The sequence below is a fragment of the Gymnogyps californianus genome, chromosome 2 (assembly GCF_018139145.2).
Source record: "Gymnogyps californianus isolate 813 chromosome 2, ASM1813914v2, whole genome shotgun sequence".
NCBI classification, from domain to species: domain Eukaryota; kingdom Metazoa; phylum Chordata; class Aves; order Accipitriformes; family Cathartidae; genus Gymnogyps; species Gymnogyps californianus.
The window spans coordinates 55,563,759-55,586,005 of record NC_059472.1 but is presented as its reverse complement, the minus strand read 5'-3'; the positions used below and the strand labels follow the sequence as shown (position 1 = coordinate 55,586,005).

General features: G+C 38.0%; 1 protein-coding gene across 4 annotated transcripts in view; it reads right to left on the bottom strand.

Annotated features, from left to right (window-relative positions):
* Window positions 1–22,247, bottom strand: part of PTPRM (protein tyrosine phosphatase receptor type M) — a 486,857-nt gene that overhangs the window by 273,809 nt on the left and 190,801 nt on the right. For all 4 annotated transcript variants that reach the window (XM_050915684.1, XM_050915683.1, XM_050915685.1 and 1 more), the window contains exons 6-7: window positions 18,178–18,352; window positions 7,724–8,017 (exon numbers count right to left, since the gene is read on the bottom strand). In XM_050915684.1, coding sequence (XP_050771641.1) covers window positions 7,724–8,017; window positions 18,178–18,352 — 469 coding nt within the window. The remainder of the gene's footprint in view (window positions 1–7,723; window positions 8,018–18,177; window positions 18,353–22,247) is intronic.

The window sequence follows — 22,247 nt, the reverse complement described above, 5'->3', positions numbered from 1 at the left end:
CCCCTTCAGGTGGTGGGGAGGGAAAAAGTTCTGTGAGAAACAATGAGACCTCTGGATGCTGTAACTGAACCAAAAATATGTATTAAGGCACTGATGAAGGCACACAAGAGTGCAGGGATTAGTAATTTCTACATAACACCAGCTTGCTTGGTTGCTGATGTTAGGAAAAGTGTTTGTCTACACAGGCTGAAGAGTCACTGAATGGAGAACCAACTTGTGATTTCCCCTGTGAAGGAAAGACACACTTGGGATGAAAGGGCAGATACCCTGATAACATTTTATTTTCTATAAGAAAATGTTTATTTTTCCCTATCATTAGCAACCACAAATCTGAAGAAGCATCCAGAATGATGTGGTGGAACTCAAACTTTTGTCTATGATAAAGAGTCTTTCCATCACGCTGTAACCTCACTGTTCATACAGCCTTGGGGAAGGACAGGAATATGGTGGAGAGATCATGATACATCCCTGTTTGTGAAAGCAGAGTCCAGGAGAATTTAATAGACACCATGATGACAGCTCCTCTTCCCACAGTTTGACAGAAACTCAGAATCACAGAATGGTTGAGGTAGGAAGGGTCTGGTCCATCTGGACCAACCACCCCCTACCCCATCCTTGTTCAAGCAGGGCCAACTAGAGCAGGCTGCTCAGTACCACGTCCAGACAGCTTTTGAGTATCTCCACTGCTCTCCCCTCACCTACCAAACCATTTCATCGCAGAAGGCTATCACATTCATAAAGCATGACTTCCCCTTTGTGAATCCATGCTGACTACTCCCAATCATGTTTTTGTCCTTTGTGTGTCTGGAAATGGTTTCCAAGATTGATTGTTCCATCACCTTCCCAGGTATTATGGTGAGGCTGACCGGCCTGTAGTTCCCTGAGTCTTCCTTCTTGCTCTTCTTGAAGATAGGAGTGGCATTTGTTGCAGCTGCATTTGCTGCTGTTTACGGCATTTTTTTGCTTTCATGGACTTAAAGGACTCCCAGAGGGGAATTTTAGACTGTGAGACGAAGAGGAGGAGAACTGGATTGAAAGAGATATTTTATGGTAGGAATTTTGATTATTTTGTTTTTTCTTGACCCAAGATCTCCAATAACACAAGGGAAGGCTGTTCTCTAAGACAGCATCAGAGAAATCAGCTCAGTAAGGAACAACCTGGGTGCTGGTTTCCAGGCAAGTGGCTGCCAAGGAAGAACTTTTATATAGTAGCCAGAGCTGGACATAACTTATGTTTTCAGTAGCGCCCTTTCCAAGAAGATGCATTTCTTTTGTTTCCTAATCAGAGGCAAGTGGCAACTGACACAGGGACATGGACATACATCCCACTAGGCAATATTTTCTTGGAATTCTATTAAAATCTATCAGCTTACCTTCTGCACATCCAAATCTGTGATTCACCTGCTACACTGCAGAAAATCCAATACTAGCTTTTACCCTTATGAGAAAGTGGATCTTATATGGGAATGATTTATATATCAGAAAGGCATTAGGAGAAAGGGAGATACAGTAGATATTCTTCATTTCAAATCTCTATTAAAACTGTAACTTACTTTCACAATAAAACCATACATGAAATGTAAGTTCACTGTGGACTTCCTGTTCTGATAAATCAATGCAACTTCCTACCAAAGTTTATTACAGCTTCAGGTTTGGAATGGTGACTTTAGAAATACCATTGAACTTTTCCATGGAAAATAAAATGGTGCAATATCTGCAGCCCTCCTCCTCAGGGTTCACGTGTCTGTGATCTGAGGTCTAGCTCTGATACAACACAGCTGCACAACCTTGGTTCAAACTTCTGAGAAAATTGCGAAGTTCTGAGAAAAAGCTGTAGAGAAGAACCTGCAGTACGGCTTCAAGTTGACATTTTCTTATGATCACAAAACTAAGCGATGTTAAGACTTCATCCTATGCCTGGAAAAAACTGAACCTGTTCACTGGCAGTCCCCCAAGGTATAGCAACAAGAAGGAAGAACTTAATTCCCAGTGACACAAAGATCCTTCCTCTTTTCTTGAGACAAAAAGGTCAAAAGATCCAAAGAAGCCTGCAAGGACAGAGAAAGGCAGTCACCATTTCAACCTAGAGAAGTTCTTAGGAAGGAACTCATCTTTCCTAATAGTGATATAGAATGGGGAAAGGCACAGAAATAAGCAGTAAGTGCCACCGAGATGCAAGACAGGCTGGGGCATGAACACTGACAAAGGGAGAGACTAACTAGAGAATTAATGATAAAAGAAGATGGGAAGGTGGAAAATAGGGAAGAACAACTGCAAAGATGATTGAGTATTCAGAATGTCATACACTAGGGGCAGCAGACTGTCCATCTTGCAGGACCTGGCAAGTGCTCCATGTCATGGGGCAGGAGGAAAGTGGTGGCATGGAGTGCTATCTGGCACACCTGAGCACATTGACTTTGCGTGCAGGATTCAAGACAGTTGCTAGCCTGTACCACCTGCCTAAAGATACTTCTGTCTTTTGCAACCTGATGCAGTTAGAGAGTGTATGACAGTAAAATACCGTATAATTTGTAGGGACTATCTAAAACGGGTAGATGGGGAAGATGAAGAATTTTATACTTTGGCTTTGAATCAGGCTACAATTTTCTACAAAGTGAACCTATGTTGCCTATGTGAATACTGTATTTCCATACAGTTTTTCAAATGGCTATAGACCTTATATGCTTGTAAGTTATGTACCCCTTTTAGCAATGAAAAGGAGAAAACAGGGAATTTAGTTAACGTTCCGAAGTGAAAATAGGGTAGTTGCTCTGGTCCACATCTGATCATTTTCAGGATCTGGTAACAGGAGATGAGGTCTTAATTGATCAGAGGGAAGAGGACACTCATTCCATCAGTGAGCATTTTGGCACATGTAGATTTCCACAATGCCAGTGGATGCCAGCGGGCAGCAAAGAACTAGCGAAGTAATTTTGACACCTTGGAAAATTACCCAGCTGAAGCCAAAGCAGTGAGCAAAATTAATAAAATGAAAAACAATAATCTTTAAGAGTGGGGACTTAAAAGAGTTCCTCTGCTCTGTTCTTCCAGATTGTAACAAGCCTTCTAGGAGTATCAGACAGTTTACAACTAACCTGCAGCAGTGATTCAAGAGCTCAGTTGTACTGGGAATAACAGCTTTCCTCCTGACAAGCTCAGGTCATGGGGTAGAAGAGACAGCAAAATGAACTATGTTAATTAAAACATTCCTGTTACTTCCTTGTATGAGGAATGTGTGAATTCTCTGCCTGGAAAATTATTGGTTAAATTGACAGTGATTGTTTTTGTAAATACTCCAGGGCAATAATTGTGTCTTAGCACTGAAGTAGAGTTCTGACCGTTAAAAAACCCCACAATTCGTCAGAAGTTTCTTTCATGGCAGTCTTTTTATTTATTTTTTATTTTCTTAAATTCCAACAGAGTTTTCTGGTTCAGGAAAGGAAAAGATGCTAATATTCTAAGATTATTCCAAATGTCACAGTGAAAAAAGAAACATGATGAGATAAAGGCAACGATTGTCCCTAGAAGGCCCTAAAAATCCCCTCTCTTAGCAGGAGCGAGGATTTTATTTTACTTTTTCTTCCTAAGGTAGCTGGCTTTAAGCTGTATCTGTTCACCAGCAGATTCAAGGAAAAACATTATTTAGAAATAAATTTTCTAATAGAGGCCATAGCAAAATAAGATTGCAGGAACTCATTCAGTTCTGGATTTTTGAGGAGACTGTTTTAACTGGGGTACTGTCTCACCATCAGAGTGCTGGGACACATACTGGATCAAGATTCGTATTGTGCAATGCATGCCAAAGACAAAACGTGTTGCAAAGCAGTGAAATAAATAATTCTACCCACAGAAATATTGATATGGATAAGAGGAAACTATAAAACATAGTCTACCTTATTAATCCTTCAACATTCCTACTTAGGTTTTATAACAGACAGTTCTACTGGTTTTGGGTCAGATTTAGAGAAGATTTGATTCTGGACTTTTTCAAGCAGCAGAGGATTCCCAGTCTACTTCAGTAAGGGATAACAGGGGTTTTTTTATAACTACTGATTCTCAGATCCTCAAATTTACTATATCCCATATGGCAGAGCCACTGTTGGTTCTGTACTTACATACAAGGCGATTTCTCTGGTTCAAATACTCGTGCAGCTATTTAGCTGCTAGCAATAGCTGGGTGGTTGAGGTCTCTATGGCAGTGGTTGGCATTGTGAGCTTCACACCGAGCTAACAGTCTTATTCCTCGGATAACGGTGTCTGAAGTGTGAAGCATTCTGATATCTTTCCCCTAAATAACTCTAATTGTGGGTGACTACTCTGGAATTCTTATTTTACAACTATACCAGAGTGAAAATGTACATCAGAGTAATTTGTGATATACTGTATAATGGAAATGTTCTGTCATGTATCTCCTGATAAATTTTCTTCCCATCTCCCCCCACTCCCCTTTTATTTTAAATGGCAGCACTCTTCTAGGTTCATAACACCGTATGAGACAGCTGTGGGAAGAGGGAGCTTTGAGCACAGCAGCTGGTGATTCAAATTCCAGACAACCTGGGGAGGCCTCGATTTCAGACCTTGAAACAAGAAAAAACCTTTTTCTAAGTCTGACTCAAATGTGGTTCACAATTAAACTCCTCTTTTTCAAACCTGAACTCCACATTCTAGGTTAAATCTAATCCAGACCTGGACATAATTCCTTGGCTTTCCTGAACATTACACTGAAAGACCACTTACATTTATATTACATTTCATCAAAAGGAAGCAAAGCACTTTAGAAAGTATGTAACTGCTCCACTGAGGGTGATGCAACCAAGTCCGGAGAGATTTTTTCTTTGCATTCTAATTATAGATGCTTTTATTTACTAAAGTTACAGATAAGACTTGTCTATTACAAGCCTCTGAAATCTCATTTTGCTAAAATGAAAACATATTTCAAATGCTTTGGAGCACTATTAAGATTATTGAATGTCTAGCATACTGCTTCAAGTCTCCAAGTGGTTCACTAGACCCCTAGGGAACAGGCAAGCAGCATACAATTATCACAGTAATTAAAAAGGTGCAATGACTCTTCTCTTAAAGACTCCTGTTTTATTAATTCTATGGTATGCTTTGGAGATTGGCATTATTTTACTCCTACCCAGCTTAATTATACCGTCATTAGTTTATCAGCATCTCTTTTTAAGCCCTTGGGCCAGTTATTAGCATGTCACTTGCTAACAGTTAACCAATAACCACTACACCTTCAAAGCAGGATCTTCTGCTATAAAAAAGCCAATTTGTAGAGACAGATTTAATATCATCATTCAATTTACATTTTTCAGTCAGCCATCACTTTCTGCTTTTAATTTAAGAGGGTTACTGTCTAGCTTAATGAAAACACAAATAATGCTGATGTATTACAAGACGTTACCAGGTAATAAAATACTTCCAGTACATAGTGATTTATGAGACTGAATGCATGTTTTAATACTCAACAGTATGTATCACTGAAAAGACCAGAAAGCGTATGATGTTCTTAAATATAACTAAAATTCCGGATTTCCCTCTCTACTGGCTCTGGCTGGGATGGAGTTAATTTCCTTCATAGCAGCCTGAATTGTGCTGTGTTTTGGATTTGTGACTAAACCAAGGTTGATAACACACCAGTGTTTTGAACGTTGCTGAGCAGCACTTGCACAGCCTCAAGGCTTTCTCTTTTTCCCACTCTGCCCCTGCAGCGAGTAGACTGGAGGTGGACAGGAGGCTAGGAAGGGACACAGCGGGGACAGACTCCACCTGACAAAGGGATATTCCGTACTATATGATGTCACGGTCAGCAATCAAAGCTCAAGGAAAGGAGGAGGAAGGGGGGATGTCGGGGATGTTCATTGTTACGGTGTTTGTCTTCTCAACTAACCATTATGTGTGCTGAGGTCCTGCTTCCCAGGAAGTGGCTAAACATCTGCCTGCCAATGGGAAATAGTGAATAAATTTCTTATTTCGCTTTGCTTGTGAGCGCAGCTTTTGCTTCACCTATTAAACTGTCTTCATCTCAATCCATGAGTCTTCTTGCCTTCCTTCTATCTTCTCCCTATCCCGTGGCAGAAGTGACTGAGCGAGCGGCTGTGTGGGTGCTTGGCTGCTGGCTGGCGTCAACCCACCACACTCTCGAACCCTTTAGTACAGACAGGCTCACTTACACAGCACCCAATGTTACATTATCTGAGCATATAAGCAGATGATCAAACTATGAGAAAAACTGTTTTAATTTTAAAATAACTGAAGTACTTGTGTATTAAATACACACTTACCTTGTCTAGACAGATAATTTTACATTATTATAAAAGGCATAGTGACCCAGAAACCCTCCTGAAGGGAACCCTAATTAATTCTTATGCCTCACTTTTGACTAAGCTGAAGTTATCTTAGTCTAGTAAAGAAAATCTTACAAATACTAAATACTTAACTATTATTATAACTTCATTGTACTGCTTTTTGGTATTTTTCATTAAATGCTTCTTTCCAACAATGAGAGGAAGAAAAAACCACAAAAAGAGTATCAAAGAGTTAGTACTTGTATAAGCTTGCATCTTCAAAACGTAACACTGGGATTCTGACAGCAACTGTATTTCATTCTATGTTTGACAGCACACCAATCAATTCAACTGAAATGCCATTTAGCCGCTGACAAGTAGCCAGGTGACTTTACAAAAAGTGACCTAACTTTCATATGCAATGGAAATACATCATTATCTCTGCTGAAGTATGTAATTTTTCCTGTTAAAAAGACAAATAACACCAAGCCATTCTTTAAAAGATTAGGATCAATAAGCTAATACCATTTGCTTAGTCCCATGTCCTCTAGGTACACTTCTGCATATCTTCCACCAACTTTACAGCAGCGGAAAGAAGATTCAAAATATTGGGGAAAATACTAATGACGAAAAAAACTCCAGTATACTCTATTATTTTCTGAGCAGCTGAATCCCAAATTAATATCACTGCCACTCTTCCTGAAAATTACTGTACAATTGCTTTTGTATAATAGTTCTACTTTGTATCTTTTTACAGTCAGAGGTCAGCACTATTAATTATAACATCCAAAACAGGAGCCAAGACTGCTACACAGCACCACAAATCACACTATCTCATTTAATGAAAAGACATGCTATCAGTCACTCAAGAAAGCAGTCCTTTGCTAAACCTCATCTGCTAATTGAGACTTCACAGTGCATACTTTTGCTGTTACACAGGTTCTCTTTCCACTTTATCTACAAGTTTGATACACCTGACATTGAAAAAAGGAAAAAAGAAACTTTATACAAAACAACCAAATTTTTTATCAAGCTTGGGATACTAGCCAAAAGAAAACAAAAAGAAAACAAAAAAGGATGAACTAACCTGAAACCCAAACATACGCTGGCAAGAGAAAGGTGCAATGAAATGGAGAGAGCTCAGCGCATACCTGATAGTAAAAATTGTTTATTTTTACTGTCACTCTACACTGACCACTTTAAGGCATGCAGAGGCATGATTTCATCTACAATCTACAGTGGCACTGAAGGTTGGTTTCAAGGTCATCGTAGCTGGCAAATGCTAATAGCTTATACTTAAAAACATTCAGTCTTAATTCCTACAGCCTGCTGGTTTAGGATAGACAGCAAAAACTGCTAGTGAAATAACTTACGTTTTCAACCCTAGAAAGATGCTTACAACTTTCCAATCACTTTTCAGTACTCACCAGCACATTTTGTTCTTGTTTTGAGAGCTGGGCCAGGAGATCCGGTTCCTCCTTCACCTGGTCTTGTAAGTAATACACTGATTTCATATTCTGTGTCAGGATCCAGGTGCCCAATCTTATAGCTTGTGGAGTCCACAGGTTGTATGTCATACCAGCTTCCACTTGAAGTTCGATACTCAACTTCCCTTTGAATAATGGGTCCATCCCCATTGATGGAATTGGCATTCAACTGTATCCACAGGTAAGTTGCACCGACTGAGGACAGCTGAGGTGGAGCAATGGGAACCGGTGGCTCTGAAGCACAATAAGTTACAAAAAGCAGCAATGATTATACTGGCATTTTTTCTGCTTCTAAAATATTCACATAAGCAATGGGTTTTCTACTATATTAGAGCTGAAGATTGCATAAAATATGGATATGAAGAACTCATCACTACAGATTAACTTATTTCTAATAAACCACAATATACAAACTCTTTTGCTTATGCACTTGGAGATTTTACATGAAGCTTTTGTTTTATACCATATAACTTCAAACCAGGGGCAACTGGAATTCTATTCACTAGACATTACATGGCAACTTTTAACTTCCAATTTAAAAAGAAAAATTATCTCAGTTTTTTTTACCAAAATACAGTTCTTACTGGATGTAAATATAAATCCTACTCAAAACTAACATTTTTAAGCTAAAATTGATATTGTAGTCTATCCTTAGACATAGCCAGAATAGTGATTTCTGCATGAAAACAAAATGAATTTTTTATTCGTTATTTCTCATGGACTGTACTACTCAGCCTTTATATTTTCAGACTTCTGTGTAAGCAGAATAAATATAGTATTTTTTCAAGTCCTATATCCTGGTTAAACAGAAAGAGCTTCTAAATGAGAGCTGAGGGAATACTTGAGTCTTTACTACGAGTCTGACTATTTCATGTCATGGCTTATTTTCACTAACTACCACACAGAAGCAGTATTCTGTCTCACACAGCAAGCATGTGTGTGATCTCCTGATAGTCTGCATTCTAAAGATTTTAAAAGTGAGCAAAATTTTAACACTACTTTTATTTATTATGTGATGGACATCTCATTTTAAATTAAACTGCAGAAATTATTTGCAGACATCATCTCTTTTTAAAGGTAAATAACAAATTCATTTTTTTTCTATTGATTAACCAGGAAATTACTCTGCTATTTCATGCATCACATTTGCACAAAATTCACCTTCCCATTGGTTAAATATATTCAAGTAGAGTGAAACTAGGCCGCTGTAATAAGGCACTGTTTGATCCAATATTCTTAACATATCTATCAGCAAACACTGCCACCTTCTTAAGGCTACACAGAATACGTAATGAACATAGAACATCTGTCTTCCCTAAGCTGTAAATTCAGATTTATCCTCTTCTGCTAACCATTTCCCAATGTGTTGAGATATAGGTAGTCAAATAGAAGAGAAGTTAAATTTATATATTTCATCACTTTCTCAAGGACTTCAAAGCCAGAGTTAAAGCAAAGAACATAAAAGAATGGAGCACAAGGGAGAAAGGAACTCTGGAAATAAGTATTAATATTTCCTGAGAAATAGTAGAATTGCTATTCTAACAAACATGTAATTATCTTACTTTATGCTACCTTTTTTCCACTTACAGAAAGAGTACTCAACTCACAGAGCACTAAGTACATTGAAGATAGCTACGCCTCAGATAGTGTTTCTGATTAGCACTGTACACTTGTACGTGAGCTTCAATCTGTGCAATCTGTTAGTAACTGCTGAAATACGACATCACAAAACAGCAAACATAGGCATCAGCATTATGTATTTTCATCTTAACAAAACTAATTGACTACTATCATGAAGAACATGATACAGTGGGCAACAACCCAGAATGTCTCCAAAGATGTCTACTAATTATTACTGATTGGAATAGACATAAAAACAGCTTAATATATTGTGGTAGATTCCAGTACATAAATAAAAGAATATTGTTTACATTTTCAAATCACTAGGGAAAACACTGTTACATGTCAGTAGCAATATATGGCAAACTGATGTCATCTTTCGGTTAGACATATACTGCAGTTTTATTGAAATTATTGTTCCTGAAGTATATAAAACTATGGCTTCACACAGCGATAGCATGTCTGGAAACAGTTCTGACTTGACTCAAAATGATTTAGCATCAATTTAAATCATTAGGCTGTTTTGTGAACCAAGACATGAAATGGAACTTTTATAGAGCATCCTAAGGCATTTACTTAGCCATGCTGAAAGAACAGTTAATTACTTTCAAGTTTCAAATGCTACTAAAGGCTGTTGAAGTGCCATTCAAAATGCGAACTCAGGAGTTAGGTCACTAAGGTTAGTGGTTACACCAATTCATTCCAAGTATTACAAGTACTTGAAATAGACAGTATTTTATTGTCTTTTTATCCCTCAGGGCATATTTTTCATTCCTTTGTGACCACAGTGCAAAAGGTTAATGCAAGCTGCGTTATTTCAGCAAAGCCTGCATATACTGCAGTTTAATACTAGTAACGTACTTGAATACTAAAAGTAGTCTTCTTACCAGAGATCAAGGTTACTTCAAATGAACCTTTCATTACAAATATGATGCTCATTATTAAGTGACTGGTTAAAAACATGAGACCCAGAGTTAAGCAGACACTTTAATACAAACAGTGTACTACCAAATATAATGAGCCGATTTAATGACTAAAGTATGAAAGTTGTTCTTCTGACTTACTCATTTATTCCTTCTTTAGGCAGAATGCTTTAATTTTTTTAGGATACCAAGGAGTCTGAATCACTTAATAAAGTAAGTACCAGACTGCAGCACCACTGCCTTTCACTAAAAGCAGTTTTACTGGTGGCCACTGGGGTAGCCTCAAATAAATACCATACAAATTATTTTCCGATTGATACCTTCATGAAGATGGTACAATAGACCTGTGATTTTACAGCTGTGTACATTCAAGGACGAACTTTCAACTGATTGCAGAAACAAGTTTGTAGCAGTGGCTATTTAGTACGATGGTTTAGCTTAAAGAGGAGTTCTTCCTTGTAGATCTCTCTTGAAACAAGTAAACAAAGCTATTCAGTACTGTGAAACTCTTCAAAGATAGGTTTTTAAAATAGAACATTAACTCAAAAAAAGAAGGTAAGTTTATCCATAATTTCAAATTTAATGCTTTTTAGACTTAGGACAGATAGCTGACCTCTTCTTGAATTCTGTGACAAATGGCGACGGGCATAATCCCTTATGGAAAGAAAATAGTGGCCACCTTACAAAGCCAGATGTCTGCAGACAACAGAAAGCTTTAGGCAGATGCTCTAATGTCACCCTACGTAAATGGATCATTTACAGTAAATATGAGAAAAAGACAAAGTCTTTATGATAAGAAGCAGCCCTTCTCTTATGCAGAGGATAAAAACAAATCTAGCTGTACATGCATATAAACTATTTATTCTTATGCGCTTCTATATTAATTGGAAACATACTTGAAATGGCAACTCCTTTATTTACACTGCTTTGTACTTTAAATTATACAGGTTACCCAAACATTTTCTACAAGATCCTAACATCTTTATGTTCTTTATGCAGTTCTTTTAAAATTCTAATAGGGAGGGGAAAGGCATCACACAGAGATGCCAGTGGAGATAATGTAAATCTCTGAGATTTGAGTTTTAGAACACAAAAAATAGACATTTCTTCTCTGTGGCTCAGAATAGGTAACTTGAAAAATGAAAAAAATCTACTTCAATAGTAGCAATAACATTTTTCAATTTTTCTTTTGAGGTGAGAGAGTGGGAGAATGGAGCCATGCTACTTTTGTGGGGGAAAAGGAAAGAAACCTTTATCCTGCAAGCTAATTTTTTTTAATTAAATAGTAACTGTTAGAAAGACAATGCCACGATATTCCCACATGATAATGTTCAGCACATCAAGAGTAGGTGAAGTGATAAAAATAAGGTATCAATCATCTCTGATGCTACGTCCACATCAATAACACCTTAATTATTATAAAACTAACCAAATCATTATACTTTTATAGTCTTTAAATCAACTAAACAGCTTTATTTTAAGAATATTTTCTTCCATTTTCCTCTCTATTTTGTTTCGTTATACATATATTATTGTGCTCCTCTTTTGAGCATGCAAATGATTCCACCCCTTCGGAAACAAAGGAAAGCAGTGCCATTTTGCAGTATTTAATTGCAGATGAAGGGCAACAAATACCCCCACTGATAACAAAAGACACGGCAATGATTTTGAAACACCACAGTTCTTCGTGCAATATTTTTTTCAAAAAAGTCTTTGAAGAATTCCTGCCAAAGCATTTAATTATTTAATTAAACAATACCGCTAAACAGTATGATGCATAACATGTGAGCTAATTTTACACTATTCCTTTACTGAGACTGTTCAGGATGAAAACTTGACCTGACCCAGTATCCTAATGTTCTTAAAATTACTTGTAAATTCATCATTTAAGAAAACGTCATTTTTATATTTTATACCTATTTTGAAACTTTACAGAAAAACAAGTGTCCTTGTACTATACACTGATAAGCCTATGCAGGTACAATCTAATTAGCTGGACATTAGTAGATATCCTGCTAAACCCTGTAGTAGTAGTAGTACTATTACCATCCATCCCTAACTAGGCACAAACTGTTCCCTTCCCCAAACATGATCCCTCACAAACCCAATCGCTCTGACTTGCCCACTCCTGACTCGCCAACTTTCTTTTAAGACAGCGGCACCTCAGCCTGCACTGCTCTCGCTCCACCCTCATCTGCTCATCTAAGTGGTCTAAATCCATCTACCCTTCCCATTCTCAGTCTTGCTCAGTTTTCGTTTTCTCCCCACATTCCAAACACCACTAAACTCCCACTCCAGGTTTGATTTTTTTTTTTTACCCCAGGCTGTATCTACAAGCTCTGTGCCTGCTCCTCTCCCTGCCTTCCAGTCTGCTGCTGTTCTTCTAACCATGCTTCTCCCTAGCATCTGCTTTTCCTCTCCCCTCCTGCACTACACAGTTCCCCTTTCCAGACAGTTCCCTTTTCCACTGGCCTCAGCCCTGGTCCTCATCCCCTACATACATATGTATGTATATACACATGGATATTTTTGCATATGCATGTATGTATATGTTTATCTTCCACCCTTTGTCATCTTTCTCCCTAGTTTTTCGTGCTTATGTAGTCCCAATTTTCACCTACCTCCCCTCTCATGTCAAAACATCTCCCAGTTTGCCATACTTTCAGTCCCAACACTAACAACCTCACCCAAGTATGCAGCTTCTTGCTCTTGCATCCCTCGCTATCCACATCATGCATCTCACCATTTTACCCTCACAGTACAAGGGCTCAGCGAGGTGGAGGGCTGTGTACTAAAAGCACAGGAATGGTAAGCTCATAGCTTTTGATTCCTGTGCCTGGATCCAGCCTGTCCTAGAGGAGCTCAGGTCAGTGCTTGCATTTAAATTCCGTTCACTGTATCCAGAATTTGGAGGGGAATTTGAGAGCTTAACTCAGAGAAGTCTCCATTGTACATATCAGAACAAGGGTCTTGGTGGGTTTTATTTAGTAGCTTGTAAATTGACTATACTTGAAAACAGATTTTCACAGCAACAGAAAAACAGTATTCTTGACATAACTATTACCCTCCTGAAAAAAAGTTCCTGCTTCAAAGCCCAGAGTCTTCAGCACTTTCCTATGGCAAGTTTGCTAAGATGGCTGAACTCTCTCAACTGTTTTGGCTGCAGGTTTTCTCAAAACCTTCAGGCTGAGGCACACACACTGGAAAATATCAGCCTGAAGTCAGTTTGCCAAAATATGACCATCCGAAAGCAGGACTTCATGACAGCAATTGTCAAGCAACCATAAAAATAAGTCCTAATACCGGTACTGTTTGTAAAAAAGGGGTACAGACAGACTGATGGATCCAGCATGAAAGGTTAGTTGGCAGAGAGAGAAAACAGGCATTAAGTACCCATGTGTATTTGAAGTATGAGAACAACTGATACCACAGATAAGCAATTGTTAGTATTTTCTTACTGTGTCTTGATCTCGAAATGGTTTTGCCCTCCAGAATAAATTCTTTGCTCTAGAGGTCCAGAAGAGGTTTGGTTCTGTTCCCGGTGTTAGATCTTCCATTTGGAAAGATGCAGACATTTAAGCTGCCAGCATTACAGACAACTACCTTTCTATGCCCTTGCTTAAAAACCTAACAAAACTCCTTTTAACCAATTTGACACCTAGGTTTACCTTGTTTGAACTCAATAAGCAGTCTGAACTCTGTAATAATCTGATGTCTGCTCAGACAGGCTCATTCTGTTCTCCTAAATCTAATCTGTGTTGGATCTGCCCACTATTAGAAAAATTCAACCTCGGGACTGTATGTAGAAGCCTAATTTACTTCACCAAATACATTTAATCAATTCCACCCTACTATTTTCCTTTTGCTCAATATTTGATTACTTTTATGTCACCTATTAGATACGAACTGCTGTTTTTTACAATAAGTGGGTGATCTGACAAGGCCAATTTCATGTCTCCCATTAGATAAAGTGACATTTCAGTCCAATTCTCTGACAAACTTAGATGAGGATACTGTGTAGTTTGAGCACACACAATGACAAGGCACTTGTCTTTTCAGCCTTTCCTATCAGAACAAACACTCGGGTAAATTGAAAACCTCCCCTTCAGGATTTATTTAAATAGAGCAATCAATACTTTATTTCACCATCCTCTAAAAGGCATATAAGATAACACAAACAAGTTTTCAAAAAAAAACCCTTTTTTTCCTTCTTGAGGACAGACTAATTGTTCACTGACATGCTTTTTGCTCATTAACTTGACAATATTCATGTTTACAGTTCTTTAATAAGATAACATGGGATTAACTGACAGCTCTTTAATTGCCTTTTTTTTCCCTCCATACAGATTAAACCTTGCTACAACCATATCTGCTCAGGTAAAAAAAGAAGAAAAAAAAGAACACTTGGCAGTTTCTTACATATCTCTCATCTTCAAGATTACATTCCTATTCCTTTGTGATTTCAGGTTTGGTTTGCAGCACCTGATACTGGTGGCCCTTCCGCTGATTTCAAAAGTTCTGGTACCTGGTCTCCAGTGCCACACAACATCATGCCATAGCAGCACTAGAAATCTTAAAGAGGTTAAAGAGAAAGTAACTGGAATCTACTTAGAATAAGTTCCTATTCAGTGAAACTATGTCTACAATGAAGGAGAATGAACGTTGTACGGACTTGTAACCCACTCTACTGTGCAAACGTCTCTACTTCAAAGATACTTTGAAAAAATCCCTACGCCAGTGCAGGATTTACCTATTTGCAACGTGAGTTACAAGTTCAGTAACCAGAATGAAACAGAGCACAATAAATGTGAAAAACTGATTCTCTTTTGCTTACAAATGCTAGGTTTGACTCTCCTGTCATCCCAGCAATGTAATTCCAGGGAAATTCCTCTTAAGTCAGCTTAGTTACACCAGCATAAATGAGAAGAGAATTAGATTCATTGTTTGCAACAAAGAGTGGGGAGTAATTACACCACTGTTTCTACACATACTATTATTAAGTCATCAGTAATTCCCAAGTATACTAAGCATTACATGCAATATGGGTAAATGTACATTTTTCACGATTTATTGATGGTAATGGATTAAAAAAAGATATAGCTGCACGGAAATCAATCCATTATCTTTGAAGTCTGCTAATTAACATTGCAGAAAGCTGCTGAAAAAAATAGGAAATACAATTTCTTAATTATATGCCATTAATAAGAAAGCATATTTACTAATTAGCTCCTAATGCTGCTATTTCAGTATAGCCATCTAAGGTTTTACAGCACAATGTTTAAAATGGGTCTTTTTAGGTCAGAAGGAATGACCTGCAGGTGGTCTCATAAAAGCTCCAATACAGGCAACGGGGATTACCATAATTACTTTGCCACTCTACAAGTAGTTAATGGGATTACACCCTAAGGCTATCCACTTGTTCACAGTGCCCAGTGCAAATTTTCTGAAAGAATCTGGGTAAGCACAAATGCTTTAATGATACGCTTCATAATTTCATCTACTGCACTGCAAAAAGGAGCACTAATAAATTAAAACATCCTAAATCAAAGAAATTGAAAAAAAAATCTAACTTCTTCGGCTTCCTATACCTCCTGTCACTGATACAGTAAGTCTTCCATCTGCCTCCTCCAGGCAGTCTCCGTTCTTCCTCATTTTCACTGACGTTAAGTCTGAAAGATGCTTCATCATTCCTACTGGGGCTCCATACTTTCTTTCTTTGCTAACTTCCATCCACTTCCATACATTGGGGCTTCACACTTTCTTTCTTTGCCGACTTCTATACATTTCCATTTTTGGCCACCCCTTTTATTTCCTTTTCGTGCTTGGACTGAAATAACCTCATTTTTTCCACCATGCCTTATAATTATATTCTCATCTCACCCGCTCTATTTGTTTCTTTCTTCATCTGTCCATTCAAACAGCTCATCTAAGTTTTCATACTACAATTTGTTTTGTCTTGTTATCTTCATACACTGGTTATTTGCAACCTCCTTCTCCTTGTCTCGTCCTGCTTCTCTGCATTTTCTCTAAAACACATCCACTAAAACCATGTCCTTGCTTTTGGAAAATGGTTTCTTCTTCATTATGGCTCTCTTGCATCTTCTACTGGTGACCTATTATTCCCCAGTCTAACCCATAGCCCAAGTTTCTTCCTCTCCAATCAACCCCTGCTCGTCTCACAAACACTGTTCTAACCATATCACCTCTCTATTATTCCACTCCTCATTTTCTTCTTAAATATCCCTCTCAATTTTTATTTAATTCAAAAAACCCTCATCTACAGCTTAACTGCTAATGTTCCTACATCTCTTCTCAATGTAAACTTTATTGTCCTTCTCACTTTGTCTCATCCTTTTTTTCCCCAAAACTTTTGCTTTTTTAACGTCTTGGCCTGTTTATTTATGCCACTGTGCCTCCTGTCCTTCAAACCCTTCCTTTACTGCTAGCTTCTCGTACACATGCTTTCTATATTGACTTCAAAAACAAGATCCATGGTACATTTTCAGATGTAACAGTTATCCTACACCTTGCTTACTGTCCTACATACAAGTTGCCTTTAGGAAAAGGATCACATCTTTAAAAAGTCCCGACAAATCCCATATAGGTTTATAAATACACAACATAATTAAAGAGTTAGGAGAAAGAAAAGAGCAAATCCCAGATCAACTAATAACAAAGCCCCTTATCCAGTCTGCTGTCTGCAACTAGAACTGTGCAAGCTCTTATATTGCAATAGGTACTGATTCTTTAATTAGATGACTAAGTCATAAGAAATGTTAATTTGTATCTTAACCCAAAAGATAAAACCTAGAGCAGAATTTGGAAAGCAGAGTGACAAGAAGGTACTACACAAAAATTAATTTCTTGCTCTGTTACTTCTTAGCCTATAAATTTCTTTCATTCCATTAGAACTGTTATAATGATATCATCTGTGATAATCCAAATGCTATCCCCAAAAGAAAAAAAGTCCTATCCAGTGAAGGATACTGTTTCTAAAATCGGAAGATGAACAATAGATGCAAGTGTGTCCTTCCTAATCCCAGAGGAAAATCCCACACCTGTGGTGGATTTAGTTTGAGGGCACTCGTTCACTCCTTGCCAACTTGGATCAAATTGTTTTCAGAAAGAAGAGAAAAAGAGCCTTTACCCCTTCATCTCACTTCTTGTTTGTTAGGCACAGAATGGACCACAAAGGGAAGGCACATAGCACAATAATGTGGCTCCACAGCTTAGATGCTACAGAATCTGTTTTTGTCTCTGATAGAACAAAAATAAAATTGTGTTCCTCCAAAATACTAGTATAAAGGTAAGAAGCAATCAAAATGCAATTTAAATATAATAAATACTAAAAAATTGTTTTAGCGCCATTTTCTATAATAAGGATAGGCAGATCTGTATGCATTCTATTTACATTTAAGCGTTTCCTGCTGTTTTTAAAAACATCCGTCCATATGTTGGAATATGTGTATTTTATGTGTTCATTTTAATGTAAATCTTTCATATTTTGCAGTAAATATATTTTTAGAATGCAATCTCCACAAAGGAGGTAAATAGCCAGTATTATGATCATACCTTAAAAAAAATCTTGTAAAGACATATAGTTCTAAACAGTGCCTTTTGGGGAAATATTTAAAACAACAATCAACAAGTAACTAGTTAATTAGACCCGGCTTCTTCTGTCATTACCTTGTTACAGCTGGATAGACTCTTAAGATTTATGTAAACAGAGTCTATTTATTGAACCTCTTACCAACTTTAACAGGCTATGGGTGACATCCTTACTGGATTAGCAATTGCAGGTCCTTATTCCATACGTTGAGAATGCAAATACTGATTTTTATTGTGAAATACCTTTGACTATCAGTTCTGCATAGTTTGATACACCAACTCCTCCTTCTGTCCGAATCATGCAGCGATAGTTGCCAGCGTCCCGCTTCGTGGCATTTACCACACTAAAAAGAGCTACAAATCGGCGAAAGTTGAACACTTTTATGTCCTTCAAAGGTGCATCCCTTACATAAATACCCTAGGTGAAGAAACAAAAATAAAGAATACTGTTAGTCATATTAAAAAAAAATACTGACAACCAATTTTATTTCTCTCAAGTTCTCCAAAAGGGGAGGCAAGATAAAAGCAGAAGTCTGTATGTTACTTTTACGGATGTTTATGCTGTGTGAGACTTTACTGCCTTCCCATGTGAGTTAAACCATTCATCATCAGTGAGCGACCACTCATCTGGAACAGCTGCTTTCAACTCTTTATAGATTAACTAATAGGCCGATTTAAGAGCAATGTAACATTTACTTGCTTGGCTTGCTTTACACAAATATTTAAAGTTATTTCTTTTAAAGAAACATGAAACCCAGCATACTCAGTCTCCGCTTTCTCTTCCCCTCTGCATCTGCTACTTCGCATATGCATCTTGCACAGCTTGCACGGAAATGTCAGTGGATGGTTCTTATATAGCAGCACCTACACATGGGGTTATCAGTGACTCAGGTGGAAGAGACTAGGCACAGATTTACCAGGCGAATGACCAACAAGGCTGAACCTGTCTCCATCTCTAACTTCCTCAGCATGATACTGGGAACTGGGCAGTTTCTACTTCAGTGCAGTGTCTCACCCTCAATTCAACATATTGCACGCACGGCACAAGAAAATGTAACAGCCGAGGAGCACAAGGCCCAGCATAAGTCCCATGCTACTGGCCTGCTCCCTCATGTGATCCAGTGCACGGCTAGAGGAATGAAAAAGGGAGGGTAGCAGACAGAAGAGGGCAGAGATGACATCTTGCCATGTCCTCTGACACAAAGATGAGGGCAGGGAGACATGGCTCTCAGATCCCCATCAGAACTCATGCTCCACCTGCCCATGAAACAGGATACATGCACTATGAACACTCAGAAACACTCAGAAAATGTATAATCGTCGAATTACTAGAGCTGGCTGAAAAAAACCATATACAAAATCTAGTGACAACATTTACTCAAACAAGCAAACAAGAAAGACGCATTTTTCACAGAAGCATATGTATTTCAACAAACTGAAGGCTACAGCCATTATCAAAACATCAAGAGAAACTGGAGAACCCCAACAAGCACCTCCCAAGAGACACTCTGTCCAGGAAGGCGTATGCACAGTCTGATGCTATGTAATGATACCGGTTATTTTTAGTAGGTTTTTCTGACTTCAGGAGCTTCAAGCAGGGCAAGGGTCTTGCACAGACGAGCTTCTATAAACCATCAACACAGCTGGTGATGTCTGTTTTTCTGCCCTAGAGTTTGTAGTTTGTCCACCAGAATTTAAGACCTATATAGGAAACACTGACCTCATTTTGTTATGGCCTTTACTTGCCACTATATTGAAAGTACCCTTAAAATACCAGTTATAACCAGAGAGTTTCAAATACCAGCCACATAAACTTAAACTCCTCCATAAATCACAAAACCAAGTCAAAGTTAATCATGCCATTAATGCCAAAGCAGCAGCATAATTAACAGTAAATACTGATTCTCAAGCACAATAAGGTAAAGTTATTTCCTCTTCAAAAATAAACATGAGTGATGCACAGTTTATTTAAAAGAAAAAAATGCTTAGTAAGCTGCCCAAAGAAGAACGTACTATCATGCCTTAAAAATTACTTAGTCTTAAATTATTACTGGAGAATTACTTCAGATAATTGCCAGCTCCTTAAAATTCCTAGAATTCTGAGCTGCTGATAAACCGGTTTCTCTGACTTGGCATGGCAGTAACCAAAAACAAAACTTGGAAAGAAACATTTCAAACTACTGTTTCAAAACTACTATTTTTACTGGTTTTGCCACTGTAATATCCTTCTAGCAAGAATGGCTGCAGATAGCAGGAAGCAAGCAGAGTGGGTTAATTATGATTTTGGAGAATGAATATTTCTTAAAAGCAACATTATGTTTTACCTAAGACAATAACTGATTAATCCTAGTTAACTAACTGATGAAACCAGTCACAAACCACATGGTTTTAAAGTACGTTTCTGCAGCTTTCAGACTGTTTAAGGACTCTGTGCATAGCCAAGTTAAGTGCTTACATTACATCCACCAGCGCTAGTTTTTTCCTTTTTTCTAGTCACAGCATCAGGAAGCTTTATACAGGCTATTTTATCCTGCCAATAAATAGGGTAAATTATTCTCTAGGGAACAACATAACGCCACACACTGATTAATTCTAGTACCTAAACTAGCTCAGCTCATTTAGAGTGTGAACAAGCCCCTCTGCACTCCAGCCTGCACGGTACACACACCCTTCCATGTGGGGTACCTGCGTCCAGAATTTACCAGGACTCTCATGAGTTAAAACACAACTGAAGAACCGTGTAAATATTTTAGGAATTATTTCTTGCTGTTCCCACCCAACAAAGGCTACAGGAGGTTGTTAAAGGGAGAAAGAGATGAAGGGAAAGGACAAGGCAATGCCATGAGGCAGTACAATTTCTGCCTTAATCTGCAGCCCGTGAAGAGAGGAGACCATGGAAAGGTATGCACACTCCCTGCTGGCCCCACACAGAGGACTGTCTCCTACCATGCTGACCCCCTCAGACCTCCCAGTGGCCACCAGAAATCCTGAACAACACAGCCTGGGTTGTCATATAAACTGTCAGCAGTCCGTGAAGGGAACTGCTCAAACACCCGGCCCCACAGGACATATTTCCCATCTTTTTTGTGCGTATGTAGAATGAAAATTGGAACTGATCAATGCATTGCAGCATTTGTAATAAATTATTATTTCACTGGGGCCTCATAATCTTTTTCACCTTCTGCTGATTCTCAAACACACTAATCTCGCCTGATTTCAAATGTTTTAACTGCTGTTCTACAACAGGAAACCTTAATTTGATCAAATAATTGACTTATATGGCCATGTAACACATGCTATCCATTCACATGTCAATAATTTTGAGTGAAAAAGAGAGAAGCCAAAGCACATTTCAGAGGCACACATCATTTTGCTCAAATGAACAAGCTCCATGAGCCTTAAATGTAACTCAGCTGGGCTCTACAGAGGATTTGAGCATTTTTGCCCCCCACCAAAATCCAGATGTGAAACAGGTTATTAATGGTGGCTTCAAAATTCATGAAGGAGCTCCAGAATAAAAAGCCTTTATTATTATAACACACCTGTAAAATATATGTGAGATTATTATTATTATTAATAAAGATTATCTTGACTGTCTTCTCTTAAACATTACAAACTCACAGAGGCAAAGTGTAGAGTGTCTAATTATATGTTAGAACTCAAATAGTCCCACAGAAATCACTGGCATGACATTTCCTACCAGAAAGGAGACATCTCCTACCAAAAAAGAAAAAAACCACAGATTTTTTTCTTCAGTCTCCTTGGGAAAAATATTTTCAAGGAAAACATAGTGTCTGGAACAGACAAAGACTAAGAAACATAATTGCTTTACTTTCCACAAGAAAAAATACAGCTCAAGAGAGCAAGTCTTCCTTCTCTTCTGGGACAACAGCAAATGAGTAGGAGAGCTGCCTAATTGATTTAAGCCTGAGCATAAAGGAATGGTAATGAAGGTAATGAATTCAAGTATAAGAAAAGTTCAATCCACAGGCATTGGAGAAGAGAGTTAAAAAGGCTGCACAGTAAAAAAAAAAACCCACAAAAAAAAAAAACCACAACAAAAAAAACCCCCAACCCTACACCACACCTACAACCTCTTCCAAACTCTTATTTCAGCAATGGACAAATGGCAAAAGACTATTTTTAGTCTGAAAAAATGCTATTGATAATTTGGTATATGAATACAGAATGGCTTCTGTTTTAGCTGTACCCACACAGCCACCTTTGCTCCCTTTATTTGTGATTCACATTTTGTTCTCTCTGACTTACTACACAGTGTAATGCTGCAATTCAGTGTAATGCTGTAATTCAGG